The sequence below is a fragment of the Polypterus senegalus genome, chromosome 8 (genome assembly GCF_016835505.1).
Source record: "Polypterus senegalus isolate Bchr_013 chromosome 8, ASM1683550v1, whole genome shotgun sequence".
NCBI classification, from domain to species: Eukaryota; Metazoa; Chordata; class Cladistia; order Polypteriformes; family Polypteridae; genus Polypterus; species Polypterus senegalus.
The window spans coordinates 94,345,486-94,367,154 of record NC_053161.1 but is presented as its reverse complement, the minus strand read 5'-3'; the positions used below and the strand labels follow the sequence as shown (position 1 = coordinate 94,367,154).

The 21,669-nt window shown below is 38.4% G+C and overlaps 1 protein-coding gene across 1 annotated transcript in view; it reads left to right on the top strand.

Annotated features, from left to right (window-relative positions):
- Window positions 1-21,669, top strand: part of snd1 (staphylococcal nuclease and tudor domain containing 1) — a 449,554-nt gene that overhangs the window by 241,533 nt on the left and 186,352 nt on the right. The window contains exon 16 of the mRNA XM_039761451.1: window positions 10,131-10,240. Within this exon, the coding sequence (XP_039617385.1) occupies window positions 10,131-10,240 (110 nt within the window). The remainder of the gene's footprint in view (window positions 1-10,130; window positions 10,241-21,669) is intronic.

Here is a 21,669-nt window from a genome sequence, read left to right as displayed (position 1 = left end):
TTGTATCATTATTAGACTTTCTACACTTCTGACTTAAGGTAAGATGTAATAAATGTTAATTTTTTTTAAGTTTTTTGTTTTTTCCAAGAAAAAATGTAATGCTAAGGAGGGTATTTTTATCTGGATAACACTTCCTAAATTTGATGAAAAATAGTATTTTGATACACAGATATAGTGGATTGGATGTAACTGTTTCTGTTGCCTCTTAATGTTTTGTGGAAGATGTTCAGACAAAGTAGGGTTCTGCTTATTATTTTTAGATAAGGAAGCTAGAAATGTGTTTTCCAGTTACAGAGAGTTCACCTTCTTGAGCCTTTCCGTGAACACTGTGGTAATGTAATGGAGTTTTTGTGTAATATTTAAGCCTCTGATTCAGTAGGAACATTGCTGCCTTAGTTCTTGTTATGAAATGAATGGCTGATGTTCAAATTCATCATGTGAGGTTCACAGTTGTGTCTATATGTGCTTTGCAAAAGGTACTTAGTTTTACTTTGTAGCATCTTGTAGACTCCTTCTGGAGCCAGGTGACATTCAAACACTGAATCTGCAGAACAAGAGTTTTATTTGCATACTTGGCAATATGTTAAATGATTATTTTATTAATAATTATAATCATTAAAGGTGGTTCACAGCCAAGTATGATGCATTAGAAGTTATTGTAGCATCCTCATCTTTAAAGTCATGCTCCATTCCTTGATTAGATAAATAAAGGAGCAACTGCCTCAAGTAGAGCAGTTCAAGGGCTATGATGTCTTATTAAATCTGAGGATAGGTAAATTTGACCAAAAAAAAAAAGAGCTGTTGACAATTGCTGAATGTTTTACTGCACTGTGGTGGTGTAAACCTTTAGATACAGTAATCCCTCCTCGATCGCGGGGGATGCGTTCCAGAACCCCCCGCGATAGGTGAAAATCTGCGAAGTAGAAACCATATGTTTGTATGGTTATTTTTATATATTTTAAGCCGTTAGAAACTCTCCCACGCTGTTTATAAATATTCTCCGCACAGTTATACAGTAAACCCTCGTTTATCGCTGTTAATCCGCTCCAGACAGATAAATGAATTTCCACTAAGTAGGATTCTTTAATTATAAATCGAATATTTTCGCAGTTATAGCATAGAAAACCCATTTACGACCTTCTAAATACGTTTTTTAACATAATTAGAGCCCTCTAGACATGAAATAACACCCTTTAGTCAAAAGTTTAAACTGTGCTCCATGACAAGACAGAGATGACAGTTCTTTCTCACAATTAAAAGAATGCAAACATATCTTCCTCTTCAAAGGGAGTGCGCGTGTCAGGAGCAGAGAATGTCAGACAGAGAGAGAAAAGTACACAAGCAAAAATCAATAGGGCTGTTGGGATTTTAAGTATGGGAAGCACCGGGATAAAGCGGCCGCAATGAAGGGATCAATGTGAAGGTAGTCTTTCAGCATTTTTTAGAGGCGCGACCGTATCTTCTAAGCAAAACACCCTCTGTGTAAACAGCCCCTCTGCTCACACCCCATCTGTCAGGAGCAGAGAATGTCGGAGAGAGTGAGAGAGACCGAGAAAAGCAAACAATCAAAAATCAATACAGGCTGTTAGAGCTTTGAAGTGTGCGAAGCACCACGCGGGAAGCATATCTTATATCATTGAGGAGTTTTATTTAATACGTAATACGTGCTCTGATTGGGTAGCTTCTCAGCCATCCGCCAATAGCGTCCATTGTATGAAATCAACTGTCCAAACAAGCTGAGGAAGCATGTACCGTAAATTAAAAGACCCATTGTCCGCAGAAATCCGCGAACCAGCGAAAAATCCGTGATATATATTTAGATATGCTTACATTTAAAATCCGCGATGGAGTGAAGCCATGAAAGTCGAAGCGCGATATAGCGAAGGATCACTGTATACCTTTCATTTTTCTCATCAGTCTTCACTCTTACTTGGGCACAAGCTGTTGGTAGAGAACAAATTCTTTAAATAAGAAAGGGCATCTCAATGAGGTTCTTATGCGTGCTGCAGTAGGATTAGATTCTCAGCAGTATGGGTGAAACTAAAGTAGAACAGCTGCTTCTTGTCATCGAAAGGATTTAGTTCAGAAGTTTTAGGTTTGTGCCAGAAATAAGACACTCCAGGGTACGATACCAGTAAGCTGGACTAGGAGTGACTAGCCCTGTTGTGTTCAGCTCTGTTTGTCATAACAAATGGAAAACGTTTTTGTGTGTGTGAAGGGATCAAAATTAATATTTTGTATGAATTATCTTTTACCATTTTTATGTTAGTATGCGTCCTTTTCCACTGTTGAGGTAAAAATTCATTAATATTGTAGTTGTGAGTTTAAAATATTTGTATTAAAGTGCATGGCCTGCACATTTCCGGTCAATTCTTTATTGGTTGCTCATTCAGAATATTTATTTTTTGTGGCCTAATTGTTATTTTAAGTTCAAGAAGTGATTTGTCCTGCCTTCTCCAAAAAAAATCTAAGCCAGTGGTATGGAGAAGATCCCACATGTTCGCTTTGTCCGTCAAAAGCAACATTAAAACACAGCTTGATGGGGTGCCAGACCAGCCTCTCTCAAGGCCACTACACCTGGCGGCACAACCAGGTGCTACAGTGCTTAGCAGGAGTGCTAGACAATAACATTTGTCCAGGAAGGAGGGGATCTAGACGGACATGCCACTCCAGGACGAGACTATATTCTGTTTCCTGCATGATAACTTTTTTGTTTTTGGTTTAAGAACAAAAGACTGGTTGTTGTTTTCATTTCCAGAGACAGCTTGTGTGTGTATTTATATGTATGTATATTCTGCATAGATTTTATTGTCACTATTGTTCTCATAGTGAGAAACATAAACATTTTTAGCTTCAGTTTGAATGTATATTAGGGATGTACTCAACGCTAATGTTAGTACCTTTTCCTGCTCAATATTAAGACATGAAAACTGAGTGTACTTTTCCCTCACGGTCATATGTGGAAGGAGATCTCAAGAGGAAGACGGGAATAGTTCAATCAGTCTTTATTCAGTCACAGATGAGTACATGGATTCTACGTTGTAAGGCGAAAGAGCAAAGTTCCCCTGTTTCACTAGACTTTTAATAATTTTCCCCCCTCCCTCTACCCGCTTACTTATCAATAAGCACAATATGTTTATCTAAGCATTTCAACTTACATTGCGTGCAATGGGCTAACCGTTTCTGCTTTGTGCACATTGCAAAAGGGGCCCTGAAGAAGCAAAAGTCATGTTTCCTGTGTCTGACGGATGAGGTCCATAAAAAGAAATTGTCCTTGGTCATCTTACTGCCCCCTGTCTTATGACAAACGCCTGTATGAATAACCTTCCGTTACAGAAAAACAGCTTTGTTAGTTTTTTTTTTTTGTTTTTTTTTTTTATCCGTTAGTAAGTTGCAAGCAGTCACAATGTTCAAATTTGTAAAATGCAAATTCACATACTGAATATAATGCAGTGTCTTCTGTGCCTGTCTGCACCTAAAGAAATCTCTGTCTTCAAGAATTCACCTTCAAATTTAAAGTCCTAAAAAAAAGATTTCATTTTAATCGTGTCATTGTAATCTTGTGCAAGCAGTACTTTACGGACACAAGTAATATCTTGAGAACACAAGTGATATGTTGTGTGAGAAATATCTGTATGTTGCATTTTTGTATGTATGTTATGGCCATAGTTCATCAATCAGTTAATGGACAGATATTGTTGGTTTCTGTTTATGTTTGATCCATTTCTATTCTCTGTGTTTTAACAAATCAGTTTTTTTTTGTGCCTGTTCTGTATTTAGTAAAATAATCTATATTTGCATTTTAAGTGAAAATTGTTCAAAGAACCCTGTGCCTGTACGTAGTGAAGAGAGCTATACAAAAATAAGTTGTAACTGTATATGCATATACAGATATGATAGATTTTTATGAGCCTTGTTACTGGCTTGGTGTTCAAGCGAGATCTTATAGCTTTTAAGGGCTCAGAGGAGTGCCCCTATGCCTGGATATCAAGGTTTTCTTTGTCCTTTGTTATGTGAGTGCAAATAAAACATTTGTCAGCCTTCCTTCAAACAGAAATGTATACTTTTGTTGCTGCCTTATAGGATTTGAACTCAAGGAAAGCTTGCAGCACTGCAGTGCCGACCACAGTTTAATCTAGAGCCGCAATGACTAAGGATAGTATAGGTAAATTAAGTGGCTATTTTTGTGTACAAGTGTGAAATTTATGTGCTATATTTTGTTTTGGTAAATTATTAGAATAATTACTGCACATCTGTTCCTCTACTAAACTGCAAAATGTGCATCTCTGAGCTGTCCATATTCTTTACATTATTCTGGAGAGAACATTTAAATTAAAAAGAATGTCCAAAGCATTACATTTACAGTAATCCCTCCTCGATCGTGGGGGTTGCGTTCCAGAACCCCCCGCGATAGGTGAAAATCCGCGAAGTAGAAACTATATGTTTGTATGGTTATTTTTATATATTTTAAGCCCTTATAAACTCTCCCACATTGTTAACATTATTAGAGCCCTCTAGACATGAAATAACACCCTTTAGTCAAAAGTTTAAACTGTGCTCCATGACAAGACAGAGATGACAGTTCTTTCTCATAATTAAAAGAATGCAAGCATATCTTCTCTTCAAACGAGCGCCGTCAGGAGCAGAGAATCTCGGCGAGATAGAGAGAGCGTGACAGAAAAACAAATAATCAAAAAATCAATACGTGCTGTTGGGCTTTTAAGTATGAGCACTGCGATAAAGCAGCCGCAAAGAAGGGAGCAATGTGAAGGTAGTCTTTCAGCATTTTTTAGAGTAGCCTCCGTATCTTTTAAACAAACAGCCTCTGTGCAAACAGCCCCTCTGCTCACACCCCATCCGTCAGGAGCAGAGAACTTCAGAGAGAGAGAGCGCGAGATTAAAGCAAACAATCAAAAAATCAATACGTGCTTTTGGGCCACCGGGATAAAGCGGCATTTCTTAGAGGAGCGTCCATATCCTCTAGGCAAACAGCCTCTGTGCAAACAGCCCCTCTGCTCACACCCCCTGCATCAGGCGCAGAGAATGTCAGAGAAAGACCGAGAAAAGCAAACAATCCGCTCGGGAAGCACATCGTATATCATTGAGGAGTTTTAGTTAATATGTAATACATGCTCTTATTGGGTAGCTTCTAAGCCATCTGCCAATAGCGTCCCTTGTATGAAATCAACTGGGCAAACAAACTGAGGAAGCATGTACTTTAAATTAAAAGATCCATTGTCCGCAGAAATCCGTGAACCAACGAAAAATCTGTGATATACCTGTATATTTAGATATGCTTACATTTAAAATCCGCGATGGAGTAAAGCCGCTAAAGTCGAAGCGCGATATAGCAAGGGATCACTGTACTCCTAAATTTGTATTTGCTACTTCATTATGTTGTATTGAAGTTGAATTATTGCAGTGTAATATTAATGCAAGTTGGTTATATTTGTAAGAATGTTTTTCTGTAGAATTTAAATTGGATGGGTGGATTTACTTCCATCCGTCATTCAAACCAAAAAACAAGGAGTGCATGGCTGGACGAAATTGTTTGTCCAGACTAGGTGTACAAACACAAATATAAAGACAAGCGCATTATATACAACATATACATAATAGACTGCATAAACAGAATACTGTATATGTATACTGTAATCCCTCCTCGATCGCGGGGGTTGCGTTCCAGAACCCCCCTCGATAGGTGAAAATCCGCGAAGTAGAAACCATATGTTTGTATGGTTATTTTTATATATTTTAAGCCCTTAGAAAGTCTCCCACGCTGTTTATAAATATTCTCTGCACAGTTATACAGTAAACCCTTGTTTATCGCGGTTAATCTGCTCCAGACAGATAAATGAATTTCCACGAAGTAGGATTCTTTATTTATAAATCTAATATTTTCGCAGTTAGAGCATAGAAAACCTGTTTACGACCTTCTCAATACGTTTTTTAACATTATTAGAGCCCTCTAGACATGAAATAACACCCTTTAGTCAAAAGTTTAAACTGTGCTCCATGACAAGACAGAGATGACAGTTCTTTCTCACAATTAAAAGAATGCAAACATATCTTCCTCTTCAAAGTGCGCGTAAGGAGCGGAGAATGTCAGAGAGAGAGTAAAGTAAACAATGAAAAATCAATAGGGCTGTTGCGCTTTTAAGTATGCAAGCACCGCGATAAAGCAGCGGCAATGAAGGGATCAATACGAAGATAGCCTTTCAGCATTTTTTACAGGAGCATCCGTATCTTCTAAGCAAACAGCCTCTCTGCAAAAAGCCCCTCTGCTCACATCTCCTCCGTCAAGCGCAGGGAACGTCAGAGAGAGAGAGCGCGAGATTAAAGCAAACAATCAAAAAATCAATAAGTGTGCTTTTGGACGCACCTCGATAAAGCGGCATTTCTTAGAGGAGCGTCCGTATCCACTAGGCAAACAGCTTCTGTGCAAGCAGCAACTCTGCTCACACCCCCTCCGTCAGGCGCAGAGAATGTCAGAGAGGGTGAGATAGAGGCAGAGACAAGCAAACAATCGAGTACCGCGCAGGAGGCATATCTTATAGCATTGAGGAGTTTTAGTTAATATGTAATACGTGCTCTGATTGGGTAGCTTCTAAGCCATCCGCCAATAGCGTCCCTTGTATGAAATCAACTGAGGAAGCATGTACCATAAATTAAAAGACCCATTGTCCGCAGAAATCCGCGAATCAGCGAAAAAACCGCAATATACATTTACATATGCTTACATATAAAATCCGCGATAGAGCAAAGCGTGATACAGCAAGGGATCACTGTAATCCATAAGACACACTGGTGAATAGATGTAAAGTGTTCAAATAATTAAAAACATTAACATATATGCACAGACATAAAAGCATGTTAAGATATGCGATTCTGAATGTACTGTATATGTTCAAACTTCCTGTGTTTGTGTGCTCAGGAATTTAATAGTCCCAATAGGTCATCATGTTATTTGTTGGAAGAAGTTGAGTAGTCTGATGGCCTGCGGGAAGAAAGTTCTAACAAGGCTGTCACTCTAGCACCACTTTACTGCGGTAGTGTTTGCCAGAGGGCAAGAATTTGAAAAGTCCATGGGCTGGGTGTGTGTGTGTGGGGCCTCTGACTATCATGGTGGCTCTCCTAAGACAGCATAACAAGTACAGATCTTAAAGATGGGAGGGTGGTTCTGATTTCCTCTGCCACCCTCCCCATTCTCTGGAGGGACTTCTTCTCTGATACAGTGCTGCTGCCTTACCAGACTGTGGCTGCTGGTCAAGATGCACTCTGTAGTGCTTCTGTAGAATGTTGTGAGTAGCACATTAAAACTATGCGAGGACATTAAAATATGAGTACGTATTTAGAACTGTTATACTTAGTAATATTCCTTGACTTTAATTATGGTTCACTGTAATGGAAGGATTTTTCTCTGTAAAAAGCAAAGGTGAAATAAAGAGAGGGAGGGGGAATCGAGAGCAGATGGGCGTTAGTCGCTTCAGTGCAGAATCAGCTATAAAAACTAATGTTTTGGGAAAAACAGCCGGGAATGTTCTAAAGATACAGCCAAGGCTATGTAAGGAGTTGTTTTTCACTTCGAGAGGCTTTTTTCACATGTAAGCATATTACTGTGTCTTCTGGTATCAGGCACTAGTCTCAAGGCCGAGTAGAAGGAAAAAGCGCCGTGTCCCGTGGAAGGAGGGGGTGTGAGAAACTAATCACTTCTGCATACACTGCTTCCACGTAGGCCGCTTTTGGGCAAGGCCACCTAATTAGTATATAAGGGAAGGTTCCGCCCTCAGTTTCTTTGGACGCTCAACCGTGGGGAAAGGCGCACACCGCCCGGTCTTATCTGATAAAAGGCACATGGGTTGATCCTCTGACGAGACTGACATGCGGGCTCCCTCAGTCTACTGGTCTAGGATGATGGCTCTGGGTCTTTTGATGTATGTTACTGTATGTATGTATGTTATTGTAAGTATAAGTTTGTCTCTTTAAGCATATATATTTATTTCTATAACCCATTCATGTGTTTATATGTTATAATTGAATAAGTAAATTTTATTGAAGTATCTAACCTCTTCTCTCTGATTTTTGCCTACTTATGTTTTAATCCCCTGAACCATTTTCCCAAATCAAAACATTCACTTAATAGTTAACATAAGTGCTCAAGAGGGTAATTTAAATATAAAATTGGGTACCAAACTAAGAAAAATAAGCTTACTTAAGAGAATTCGTAAGAAAAGTTCTGAAGTTTAATCAAATAATTGTAATAATTGCTCTTCTAAAGTCTATCCTTGCTGTAGTAAACTATAATAAACCCAATCTGTGTTGATTTTTCATTCAGTTTTTATTTTGATTTTTTTATTCAAGTAATAAGGTTTTGAGATGCTCATTTTTTATTCTTATATATATATATATATATATATATATATATATATATATATATATATATATATATATATATATATATATATATATATATATAATCTTCTTTCTAGAGTAGGGTTGCTTCATCTACTGCTACTTAGTTTCCCAGTATGGGAGGCAGTGCAAGTCATATTCACTCCTGGTTTCCCAATAGGGGAAGCACAGCCTAAGTCAAGTGTAAGTCATATCAACACTCACTAGTACCACACTTCAGGTCATCACTGTGACCTCAGCTCTTAGTATACACTGAGCACAGGGTGGGTGTGAGGCAAATTGGTTTTATTGCTGCCATTCAAAGAGATTGGGTAATGTCACCCTACTAAGAGGTCATAGTGCTACTTTCTACATTAATAGACCTTTCTTGTTTGTTGTTGTTTTTATTGATAAGAGAAAAAAGAATTATATTGATTTTTTTTATATACTGGTTGTAGAATTAAGTGAAATAACAAAACAATGAATAATTCATAATATATCTCAGTCGTTATAGTCAAATTGGACAGTAGCTCTATATTTCAGTTTCCTCCATTTGTATAAAGTAGTGCAGTGTGAGGTAGTAGTAGTAATAATTAAATGTAACGCTTTTATGGCTACTGAAAGCGCTTTACATATTGAGCGGGGAATCACTTCAGCCACCACCATAGTGAGTTATTCACTTGAATGGGTGTGACAGCAGCCATTTTGTGCCAGTACGCTCACCACACATTAGCTGTTAGGTGGTGATGGCTGAGAAACAGCCAATTACGCAGGACGTCGGGATACACCTTACTCTTTATGAAGGATTCCCAGGCATCTTTGATGACCACAGAGAGCTAGGACCTCAATTTTAAGTCTCATCCGAAGGACTGCACCATTGTAGTAGCACAGTGACCCCATCACTGTGTTGGGGTATTGGGATACACACAGTCTAAAGGATAAGTCCCTGCTATCCTTGCCAACACCTCTTCTAGCAGCAAGCCAGGCCTTTCCTAGCTGGTCTTCCATTCAAATACTTAATAGGATTTATCCAGTGCCTGCCACTGTTTAAAAATTAAACATTCAGCATTGCAGGAATTTTATTTAGCCCTAGACACACACAGTTGGACAGCAAGAATTTTGAAAATCAACTGCTACTTATGATAAAGTTTTTACAGTTTATAAAGTGTATAATGCAGTTATGTACTGATCAATGATATTTTTATTATTCTTGTAAAATGTAGTTTTTAAGGCACATAGGCTTTTCTTTTACTGAAGTATTTTTTTAACTAAAATACTTGTTACTTTAGAGTAAGAAAACATACCCCAAGGCTACAGTTTTCCAGTCTTGAACTGTTAAGTTTTGTTGAGCCTGTGGCCACTGTAGCCTGACAGTTACAGAAGTACGCAAATCTGCTCATCTGGCGTCCAAACTGTCATACCTCTGATGAAAACACTGAGGTCACATTTCCTATTGTTTTCTGGTGTTTGATGTGAGCATTATCTGAAACACCTGACTGGTATCTGTTTAATTTTATATATAGTGCTGCTGTAACTTGAGTTGCTGATTAGAAAATTACATGAATAAGCAAGTTTACATTTGTTCGTAATGATTTGCCCAGTGAATGTATAGTTATCCACTGTATTTGTAGTGTTGTATAATATTTGTAGTGATGAAATGTCATATGAGATGACATATGAGATGTTTTAGTATTAATTGTAAAATATCTTCTTTGCCTATTTTATTTGATATGTTTCAGGTATTGAATGTCCACGTGGGTCCAGAAATACAGCAGGCGTCATTCAAGAAGCAGAACCTTTTAGTGATGAAGCTTGTCTTTTCACTAAAGAATTGGTGCTACAAAGAGAGGTAGATCAAATTATAGTTTATTTGTTTAGGTTTCTTGTTGGAAGGAAAGTTTCCAAAAAATGTTTTTATATATTTTGCCATTTGATGTTTTCATATTCATACAGTATTGTTTTTGCAAAAGATAACATTAGAAAATAAGATTTTAGTTTCTATCTTTTTACATTTGTTTCTCATTTTATATAAGTAATGATTTTTGCAGCTTGAGATATTTTTGGTCAATTGTAATATACTGATAATTAGTAGATGTTTTTGAGATCTATAGTAAAGTAATATTTTCAAATTCATGTTTTTGTGTATATTAATGAATGCACAATTCAGTAATTAAGAAGATGCATGAAAAAAAATGTTACTGTTTAACAGCAGCCTCTTTCAGAGACTGTTCTGCTCATCTTTCTTTACCAAAATAATTATTGAAATATGACATTGAGGCTGCTGCCTTGCAGGATATTGAGGTTTGCATCCAGTATGTTTCCTGCATAGAGTTTGGTATGTTTTCTCCATGTCTGTGTGGGTTTCCTCTGGGTGTTCAGGTCTCCCCCTTACAGTCTAAAAAAACATGCAGGTTAGGTGAATTAAAGTTGCAAAATTGGTTGTCATGAGTTAGTATGTGCATGTTTGCCCTGCAGTGGGCTGGCACCCTGTTCATGTGTTTTTTCATACCCTGTGCCTTATGACTATTCTGCAACCCTGCAATGGTTAAGCATTTTAAGGAAATGGAATTGAAATGGGAGATCAGAGGGTATAACGGGGATGTGAGGAATACATTGAGTGTGGAGAGACAGCGTGTGTATTAACTTGTGGATTTTTCTGTGAGTATTTGGTGGCAGCGTGACGAAGTTGCTCCCGCAAGACCGTGTTAGCTGTGGAGCCCAGCTCGGAGCATATTCTTTTCCTACCTTGTCAGTTGTGTAATGCGTTTTTTGAACAGGTTTGATACATGGAAGTGATCACTTGTACTGCGTTCAGTCAGTTCACGTGAGCTGCTCTCTTGTGTGATGTTGCAGTGTCCACGGCTTTATTTAATATTAGCTAAGACCTGACACTTAAAAGTTTCTCTCTACAGCAATTTTAACTCCATTACAAAGTGATCCAAAGTCTCGTTTATACCTCGTGTCTTCTCATTAAGCTTGTATCTCGCGAATAAAGTATTCGTCGAAGGCATGAAAAACTGCAGCAGGAACGTGTCTATAAACTTAATTTAAACTTACAGTTTACACCGTGATTTGTTTCCGCAGTAGATGCACTTATGAATATGCTTGTATGCGTTTTTTCTTCAGTGCTCTTTGGAGCTCTTCCTTGTTTTCTACGTACTGCGTTCACAGTCAGCTCACGTGATTACGTGACACGCAACTCCGCCCCCCACGGCCATCGAGCTAAAGTCCGTTACAGTATATGGATAAAAATAGGTTCCAGTTATGACCATTACGTGTAGAATTTCGAAATGAAACCTGCCCAACTTTTGCAAGTAAGCTGTAAGGAATGAGCCTGCCAAATTTCAGCCTTCTACCTACACGGGAAGTTGGAGAATTAGTGATGTTGGAAAGTTCAATATGGTGGCTGACAGTGGCGTCATACCACCGAAATAAGTACGTACATTGGTTTCCATTAGCTCAGGGAAGCCACCTACCAAATTTTGTGAAGATGGGGACATATATAATATCACAGCAACACTCATTATAGTGAAAAAAACAATTACATTGACAATCATGTTATGTTATTTTCAAAATGTTTCCTTTTCTTTTTAATTACTTCTTTAACACACTACTTCTCCGCTGCTACGCACGGGTATTTTGGTAGTATATAATATAAGCATATGGAAGGATGATCATGAACATCACTCTTCCCATTGCCCACGTCATCATCTGCTGGAACAGTTTCCAATTCAGTTTCAATCACTTGCACATTTTCATCATCAAAGATGATGATTTCCCCTCAAAAAATCTTGACCATAGCAAATAACTAGACCTTGCACAGTAATTATTTTTTGGCACTAGTTCCTCTTCATCACTTTGCCGCCGCCTTTCTGCTTCTTCCTCTTCTATAAGCATTTTTTTCAAATAGCTCTTAATTTGTCTATTAATCAGGAGCAGTTTCTATACCATTCTAGTCTTCTTGATCCACTTCAAAATGTAAATTATTTGCCAACTAGTGATGTATAAAAATTGTCCATGTACACAACATGACCCAAATGTTCATTGCCCTGAAGCAGCTCCAGCACAATCTGACTTGTCAATGGACAATTCTCTCTTTGAAAGGAATATTTTCCTGTATATGTGATTACTATATGAAACCAGTGTTTGCTTCTGCCAGTGTGAAATCCTTTATGCCATACTTTGTGGGCTTGTCTGGCATATCCTGGTGGGAAAAAAGGCGTCCCTTGTATTTTATCATAGATTCATCCACAGACAAATCATGGCCAGGCTGATAAAATTGTTTATATGTTGTTTCCACAATGTCAAACAGGTGCTGAACTTTATACATGGGGTTATAGCCTAGTTCACCCCTTGGGATGTGTTTCTGGTTATCATAGAAGTGAATAAAACTTTGCAGGAGCACGTACCTATCATGCGGCATATATGGGACAAAGCACGTTTGGACCAATGCTCCCTGAAGTTATATCTCCAGTCTAGTCCCATCTCTATTTGTAATGTCACAAAGCCCTTCATCTCATCTTTTGTTGTGGATTTCCACTTTGGAAAAATGAGAATGCGTTGCAAATGCAGCCCGCGATTCAAAAAATTGCTCTACATACCTGTTTGTATCATCTGACAGTAGCTGAAAGGCAGCCTCAGGAAAGAACAGCCTGAAGTAGTTCAGCGGCTGGTAATCTGTCATGTCCAACAGCAAGGCATGCTGTCTTGTGAAGTCCAGTAGTCAGTTTGGCTCCCACGGATTGGTGTCTGGGTATTCCTCCCACACAAATCTTTTTGTAGGTACACTGGCTGCGCGAATGCCATCAGCTGGCAGACGATCACCTGGGGTGGCATCGAATGGTGTCCGATCAGCTGATGCCAGTTCCTCATTCACTTGCTCGATCTCCTGATCACTCTCAACAAAATCAGATTCTGAAAAATCAGAGTCCAAGTCAGCGATAATGCGCAAAACATCGTCTGCTGAGTATTTTGTTTTCTACACTAGCTTCGCTCCCTCGTGAGATGTCTATGCCATCTTGCCTTTGTTTACATTTCGTAACTCACGCTCATGCAAGGATTAGATGCAGAGTCAGTGAGTCTAACATTCCTCCAAGCAGAGAGGGAATGCCTTTAACGTAACAGTGAGTTTTGTCGCCATTAACAGCTGATTGTCACCCTCTACCCCTGCATGTTGACTGTTGTCGACATCTGCCCTCACCCCTCCTGTCGACAAAAGTCGATATCTGCCCCGAAAGAGTTAAGAAGTTTAAAGATGGCAATGGTGCCAAGAAGATTGCCAAGCTCCTTAGCCTCAGTGTGGCCACTGTGAAGGCCATCATAGTGAAGTGGGAGACAACTGGAAGCATAATGAACCGGCCTAGGTCAGGCCGCCCTGTTAAAATAACAAAGAAAATGTCAAGAAAACTAGCCAAAGAAGTAAGAGCAAATCCTAAGGTGACTCTCCATGACCTGCAAAGCTCAGTATCTGCAGCTGGAGTGGATGTGAGAACAAGACTACAGTATCGAAGGTTTTGCACAGAGAGAGGGGCTATTTGGCAGAGTTGCCAGAATAAAGGCCAATACTAAAAAAACAAAAATTTCATCTGAAAGCTCTATTAGAATTAGGGAAATAATTTGATGTGTGTTTTGTGTCTACAACATTCTATATAAACACATCATTAAACAGAAACGTTTTTCATGTTTTAGTAATAAATAACAAAATGTAGACATGAACTGTATAATGTGTGAAAGCTGATGGCCAAATATCAAATAAACACTTTCACAAAAGGTGCAAGTACAATACGACAGCTTCTGTGGTGCTGTGGTTAGAGCTGCCAACTTGTAATCCAGAGGTTAAGAGTTTGAAACCAGCTCCCCGGCAGATTTACCATTTTGATTAGTGAGCTGCTCTTATTGTTAATATTATACATACAATAAAAATATACATTTGATTTGTGTCTGTAACAGCCGGTGTAAATTTATAGCACTTGTAAAAGTTAGTATTTTTTTTCTCACTTATCAGTCACGATACATGCTACTGTTGCCCAAACACCTGGGATCTGAGGGCGTTATTCCCAATTTCAATTAAAAACTAACTGTAGGTGTGAGTAGTGTTTTCAGTCAATGGAACTGGAAATTCTCTGATCTGGAGGAATAAAAGCTGACAGACAAACGCTGGTAAATCTGCCTTTGTATCTCACCATCACGTGATATTTTTTTTTATTCAGTTTTATTGAATGTTCCTGCTCACGCAGAATTATCATGCACCTTATGGTCCATGATGTCAAAGCCGCACTGACAAAAAAAAAACAGAGACATAGGTATATATGATATTTGGAATAACTTATTTTATGACCTGTATAGTACATTTCGGAAAACATTGTGGCACTGATGCAACATTATTCATATTCATTCGCACGCCTTCTTGCAATTGTGACCGCATTTTTTTTTTTTCCCCCGATCTTGCCCATGCAGTCTTTCACATGTTGCTGCATGGTGCTGTTTCTTTCGTACTCCAGGACATGCAGAGGAAAGAATAGTACAGAGAGGTCAGTTCCACGCTATGTGCAATCATCAGATTCAAATGTGAACACTTCCCACAGACCCAAGGACCATCCTTTAAACGTTTACGACATGTGTACCTGTTGCAATGTACACACTTCTCTCTGTGTTGTGGTTACTATTACACTGAAGGATCTGGGGAAGCAGTGGTCTTGGAACAGAAGCTTGTCGATGTTGCATCCTCTTTTGCTTCATCCATCACCTTTTCTTGTAAGATGTGACGACGAAGTTCCTCTGCAAGGTGAGCAAAGAATACTCTTCTTTTCTCAGTGGCCCCCATGCATGCCTTGCACAGTACATGTGAGATGATCGCCGCCAAGTCAAGCATGTTATAGCACAAGCAACCGGCCACCTGCGTGTTCCTGCTTGCACTGAATAAGCTCACGCCTTCTGATGCACGATGTCAACGCAGCACCGGGAAAAAAAGAAAGAGACAAATATATGTGACATTTTGAAGAAATCATTTTATGACCTGAATAGTTCCAATCAGAAAACATCGTCGCACTAATGCAATATTATTTGAAAATGAACAGCGTCCGATCAGCTGTAAAGGTATGGCATTTCTAAAAGTTAGATTTTTCTTCAGTTTTTTTTCTCTGTCATGTTCACGCTCTCCCTCAACAACCCTTCTGATCTGACTCTAGCTGATAGCGGCAGTATAAATTCACACCTGATCTGAAGCTGTTCATTTTCAGTAATAAAGGATGTGGCTGTGTTCGCAATCAACTAATCACAATAAGTTGCATCTCAAGTAGTAGTTTGTATATACCTGACATCAATTAAAGTAGCTCTGATTGAGCTTAGTTAAAGTTTGTTCCTGTAGGGTTATTCTGATATCCTCCTGGTAGAAGCATATTCCATAAAGAGCTTTTAAAACATGAATGGGATCTTAAAATTGAAAGGCATCATTTAGGACAGGGGTACAAAAAAGTATCCAAAGCATTAAAAATCCCATGGAGCACGGTGACTCTACTAAGATCAGGACATCCTTCCAAGATTGATGAAAAGGCAAGGAGAAATCTGGTCAGGGAGGATGCCATGGGACATACAGCAGCATTAAATGAGCTGCAGGATTTCCTGGTAAATACTGGTTGTTCCCTACATGTGACAACAATCAGTCTTATTCTTCATATGTGTGGGTTATGCGGTAGGATATCAAGACAAAAGCCTTTTCTCCCAAAGAAAAACATCCAAACCTTGGCTAAATGTTGAAAAAACGTATGCCAAGTCTCCCACAACCTTATGGAAATTTTGTATGGTCTGATGAGACCAAAGATGAACTTTGTCCATAATTCCAAAAGGTATATTTTGGACAAAAATAACTTTTAAATTTGTGGGGTGACTTGAAGAGAACTGTGCACAAGAGATGCCCTTGTAATTTGACAGATCTCTAATTTTTTTTTACAAGGAAGAGGGTGCTAAAATTGCCAAATCAGATGTGCCAAACTGATAAGACTCTTCCCCATAAAGACTGAATGCTGTTAATAGATCAAAAGGGGGTGTGTACACTAATGTAACGAGGTTTTCTATGTTATAGTCTGCAATTTTTCAATAAAAGTGGAACAAGTTCTGACAGGATTAATTTTGGTTTCATTTTTTATTACACCAGTTCTGCAATTTCTGGCAATATACCCATGCGCATCATTCATTAAAATTCAAGGCATGTATTGTGTTTTGATATTTATAAATAAATGATAGTTGTGTGACTTTTTGATGGGTATAACAGTATTTTACAGCTGCTATTACTACAAAAAATTTGACTGTAAATTTACAGTGAATTATTGGCAGCTAATTGCTTTACTTTCACAGTGTTTACAGTATTAATGTATGCTACAACAAAAATGTAATACTATACAGTGACTTCACCATAAACAAGGCCACAAAGTTAATGTGATGTAGCAGTACACTGCTGTTGAATTAGTTATTGCCTTAATTGTTTGTTATAGCTCTGTAGTTCAGTAGTTTACTGTTAATTTACTACAGCAGTTTTACTTGCAATGAAATGATTAGCAAGTCAGCTACTAAGGATGGGTGGATTAATACCACATAATCAATACCCAAACTGTACTCTTTTGGTATCAAGTACCATTAAAAATATCAATTACTATTTTTTCTCTAAGATACAGTAGCAAGATTCTTGCAAAGGCATAGAATGTACTAACACACTTTCCGTTCTCACTTATGTAAATGAGCAGACGCATTGTGATGTAAGAATGCCATAAAACCACAACTGTTATACAACCTCAGACTGTAAGACAAAGGCAGACTGAGAGCAATGCATTGTATGTTGCTACTTTTTACAGATAGAAAAGAATACAGCCACACAATGCAACATATGTGAGAGGAAGGAACAGTACAGTGGCAAAACAAGCCATCCATTTTAACGTTTAAAAAGCACACATGCTGACCAACAGAAAAATGTTTGTAAAACATTAATACTAGAATCCCTGAAGCCTACGGAAGTATTTATAATGCTGGACCACCATAAATTCCCTCGTACCTTGTCATCAGTGTCTTTGTTTTGCAAATGTGTCAATCAGCGCAAACAGCAAGCAGTCTGTTCACTCATCCCCCACTGAGGAAGCTGAAGTCAAGTCAGACACACAATTCTCAGAGCTGAAGTCTCTTTATCTCTGAATTAGGTGTAAGCTGGAATTGTATAAGGTAAATAGTATATTGTTATTTGGAACACATTTCCTGTGTGTTCAGCGATCTGTGTAAATGTAGTTTGAGAGAAAAAGTAAGGCAAGAAATGTTGAAAACATAGCTAAAACAAACTTTTTTCATATTATAGTAGTAATGACAAAATGACTAAGTGAAGTGTATAATGTGGGAAGACTGAAGTCCAAATATCAAATAATCACTTTCACAAGAGGTATAACAAGACAAGTGCAATTTTATTCAGGATTATATCTGGAGAAAAAGAAATTATTCAATTTGTATGTTCTCCCTATGTTTACATAAATTTCCTCCCACAGTCCAAAGACATGCAAGTTAGGTGAACTAGAAATGCTAAATTGGCCATAATGCGTGTTTTGTGTGTTCGCCCTGAAATGGGTGGATGCCTTGTCCAGGCTTTGTTACTGCCTTACGCCCTTTGCCAGCTAGAATAGGGTCTGGCAAACCTCCTCCGAAAAAGCAGTCCTGATCTGAATTAGGATAGAACATGACATGACGTGTTCATTCTATTAATACAGGGTGACACAGAAAAATGGGAACTTTTGAAAAACCCAATAAAAATAGAAGAAATCTGACAAAAAAATTTTATTGACAGCAATTGAACCACTACAACTTGCCTTTTAAGAGGCAGTAATCCAAATTATCAATGTCTGAAAATTACTTTCTGTAGATGGCGTCCTCTTGTACGTATGCATTCTTCCAATCTGCTGTTGAGGTTCCCTATTGATCGCTGCAACATCTCAGCTGGGATACCATGAATTCTGTCTTGAACTCTTTGTTTCAATTCATTCAGTGTCCTTGGCCGAGTCGTGTACACCCGACTCTTAAGGTAGCCCCACAAAACAAAATCACATACGGACAAATCCGGTGATCTTGAGGGCCAGGGAATGTCACCGAATTTTGAGATGACACGGTTACTGAACAATTCTCGCACAGCTGCCATTGATTGCCTTGCAATTGATTACTAAATTACTAAATGGCAAGATTGTTTACAGCTCGAGGTCCCTGTTCTGCAGTGCTGCCAACTGCACATGGCTGCCACTACGTATTTCAAAAGTTCCCGTTTTTCTGTGTCACCCTGTATATATTTTGTAATAAACATGTTATGGTGTTTTTGATACCGTGTCATGATGCAAGTTCATTTAAATACAGACTGACCCATTAATATTAGCATTTTTAAACACTATCATCGTTTGAAAACAAATTCCTATGCTCTTTAAAAAATAACTCGGTATCAGTATCAATTTCAAAAATAATGGTATCACCCATCCCTATTAGCTACCAATCATTTTGCCGTCAGATGTAACAGACCATTGCATTTTATTCACTACTAAAATACAATATTTGGTACAGTTATTTCATGCTGTGTTATGGAAAAGGGTTGGTTTTATGATTTAGTATCTGCTACAGTTTCACCAATTTATCAAAAAAATAAAATACACACACCATAAATCAGCTTCCATTATCACGTAAATCCTTCAGCACACACAGGAACAATTTACAGTGCTGCTGCAAAGGGGTTGTTCCTTATGCAAATATACTAACTTAATGCAAATTTACTGCAATTTTGACTTCACAGCAATTGTTCATATAAATAATCTTGTGCATTGAAACAATTGATATTAACTAGTACAAAACATATCTTAAACATAGGTTTACATGCCTTTATCTGTTTAAAAATGATTGTTTTAACCATTTATTGTGTTGCATTTCTGACTTTGAAAATATACAGTTAATCGAATGTATTTTTGCAGGTTTTATTTTCAGTATATTCACCTATTTTCCCTAAAATATACATTTTTATTCATTTCAACTAACAGCACCAATAAGTATAAGCAATATGGACAAACGTTCAAATATTTTATTGTAAACCTGTTTATTTTTCCAAATTTGCTCATTCCTATGTTAAACGTATTTGAGAGAAAGAGATAAACATCCTAACTCACACTTGGGAAATTTGATTACACTTGATGCATCACGGTTTATTCTACATGGAATGTGATAAATGACTATCGCACAAATGAAGTACAAATTGTCACTTTTTTTTTTTTAAACCCTTTGAACCCAGGAAGCCAGTTTTTGGGTCATCAGCATAGTAGTATATTCCTGAGACACCAGAATAACAGCCCACTTATCTATTGTCAGAACCTTGCCGGACTGAATAATGGCCAGTGCATATCTGGAACTTTGTGATGCTCTTTTACTGTCTAAATGATGCAGTCTGCTGCCATACAGTTATATTCTCAAAAGGCTGTCATAACCTGACTGACTGGAATACCGGACTTTACTGTATTGGACTACTCACATATTAATATCCTGCTGTCTGGTTACACTACTTAAGCAAGTTACAGTGTTTTTTTTTTTTTGTTTGTTTTTTTTTTAGCTGCAGCTCAGCTTTGTTTTTTCTTATAGGTTTCAGGAAGAAAAACATTCTACTTCATGGAGGTTTCTTTCCTGAGCTCACTTTAGGACATCTGCATTATGGTGCAACAGGTGTACCACCCCAGTCAAACTCCCCACTTGCCACTAGCACCGGGGCAGGTTTTACCACACCCATGGCAGTTTGTGTGCTTAATGCCAAATGAGTACTCCATAGGGAAGGAGAGACATGAAGTGATTGACTATAAGGTGGTGAAAGTTATGTGAAATGTCCTTGTGCATTGCATCTGGCACGGAAAAGTGTTTTTAACCATATGAAAATATGTGTATGTGTGTGTATATGTGTATATGTATGTATATGTATATGTATATATATATACAGTGGAGGAAATAATTATTTGACCCCTCACTGATTTTGTAAGTTTGTCCAATGACAAAGAAATGAAAAGTCTCAGAACAGTATCATTTCAATGGTAGGTTTATTTCAACAGTGGCAGATTGCACATCAAAAGGAAAATCGAAAAAATAACTTTAAATAAAAGATAGAAATTGATTTGCATTTCATTGAGGGAAATAAGTTTTTGAACCCTCTAACAAAAAAAGACTTAATACTTAGTGGAAAAACCAATGTTTGCAAGCACAGAGGTCAAACGTTTCTTGTAATTGATGACCAAGTTTGCGCACATTTTAGGAGGAATGTTGGTCCGCTCCTCTTTGCAGATCATCTCTAAATCCCTAAGGTTTCGAGGCTGTCTCTGTGCTACTCTGAGCTTGAGCTCCCTCCATAGGTTTTCTATTGGATTAAGGTCCGGAGACTGACTAGGCCACTCCATGACCTTAATGTGCTTCTTCTTGAGCCACTCCTTTGTTGCCTTTGCTGTATGTTTTGGGTCATTGTCGTGCTGGAACACCCATCCACGACCCATTTTCAGTTTCCTGGCAGAGGGAAGGAGATTGTCACTCAGGATTTCACGATACATGGCTCCGTCCATTTTCCTGTTAATGCGATTAAGTTGTCCTGTGCCCTTAGCAGAAAAACACCCCCAAAGCAAAATGTTTCCACCCCCATGCTTGACGGTGGGGACGGTGTTTTGGGGTCATAGGCAGCATTTTTCTTCCTCCAAACACAGCGAGTTGAGTTAATGCCAAAGAGCTCTATTTTGGTCTCATCAGACCACAGCACCTTCTCCCAGTCACTCTCTGAATCATTCAGGTGTTCATTGGCAAACTTCAGACGGGCCTGCACATGTGCCTTCTTGAGCAGGGGACCTTGCGAGCCCTGCAGGATTTTAATCCATTGCGGTGTAATGTGTTTCCAATGTTTTTCTTGGTGACTGTGGTCCCTGCTAATTTGAGGTCATTAACTAACTCCTCCTGTGTAGTTCTAGGATTCTTTTTCACCTTTCTCAGAACCATTGACACCCCACGAGGTGAGATCTTGCGTGGAGCCCCAGAGCGAGGTCGATTGATGGTCATTTTGTGCTCCTTCCATTTTCGAACAATCGCACCAACAGTTGTCACCTTCTCTCCCAGCTTCTTGCTAATGGTTCTGTAGCCCATTCCAGCCTTGTGCAGGTCTACAATTTTGTCTCTGACATCCTTGGACAGCTCTTTGGTCTTTCCCATGTTGTAGAGTGTGGAGTCTGCTTGATTGATTGATTCTGTGGACAGGTGTCT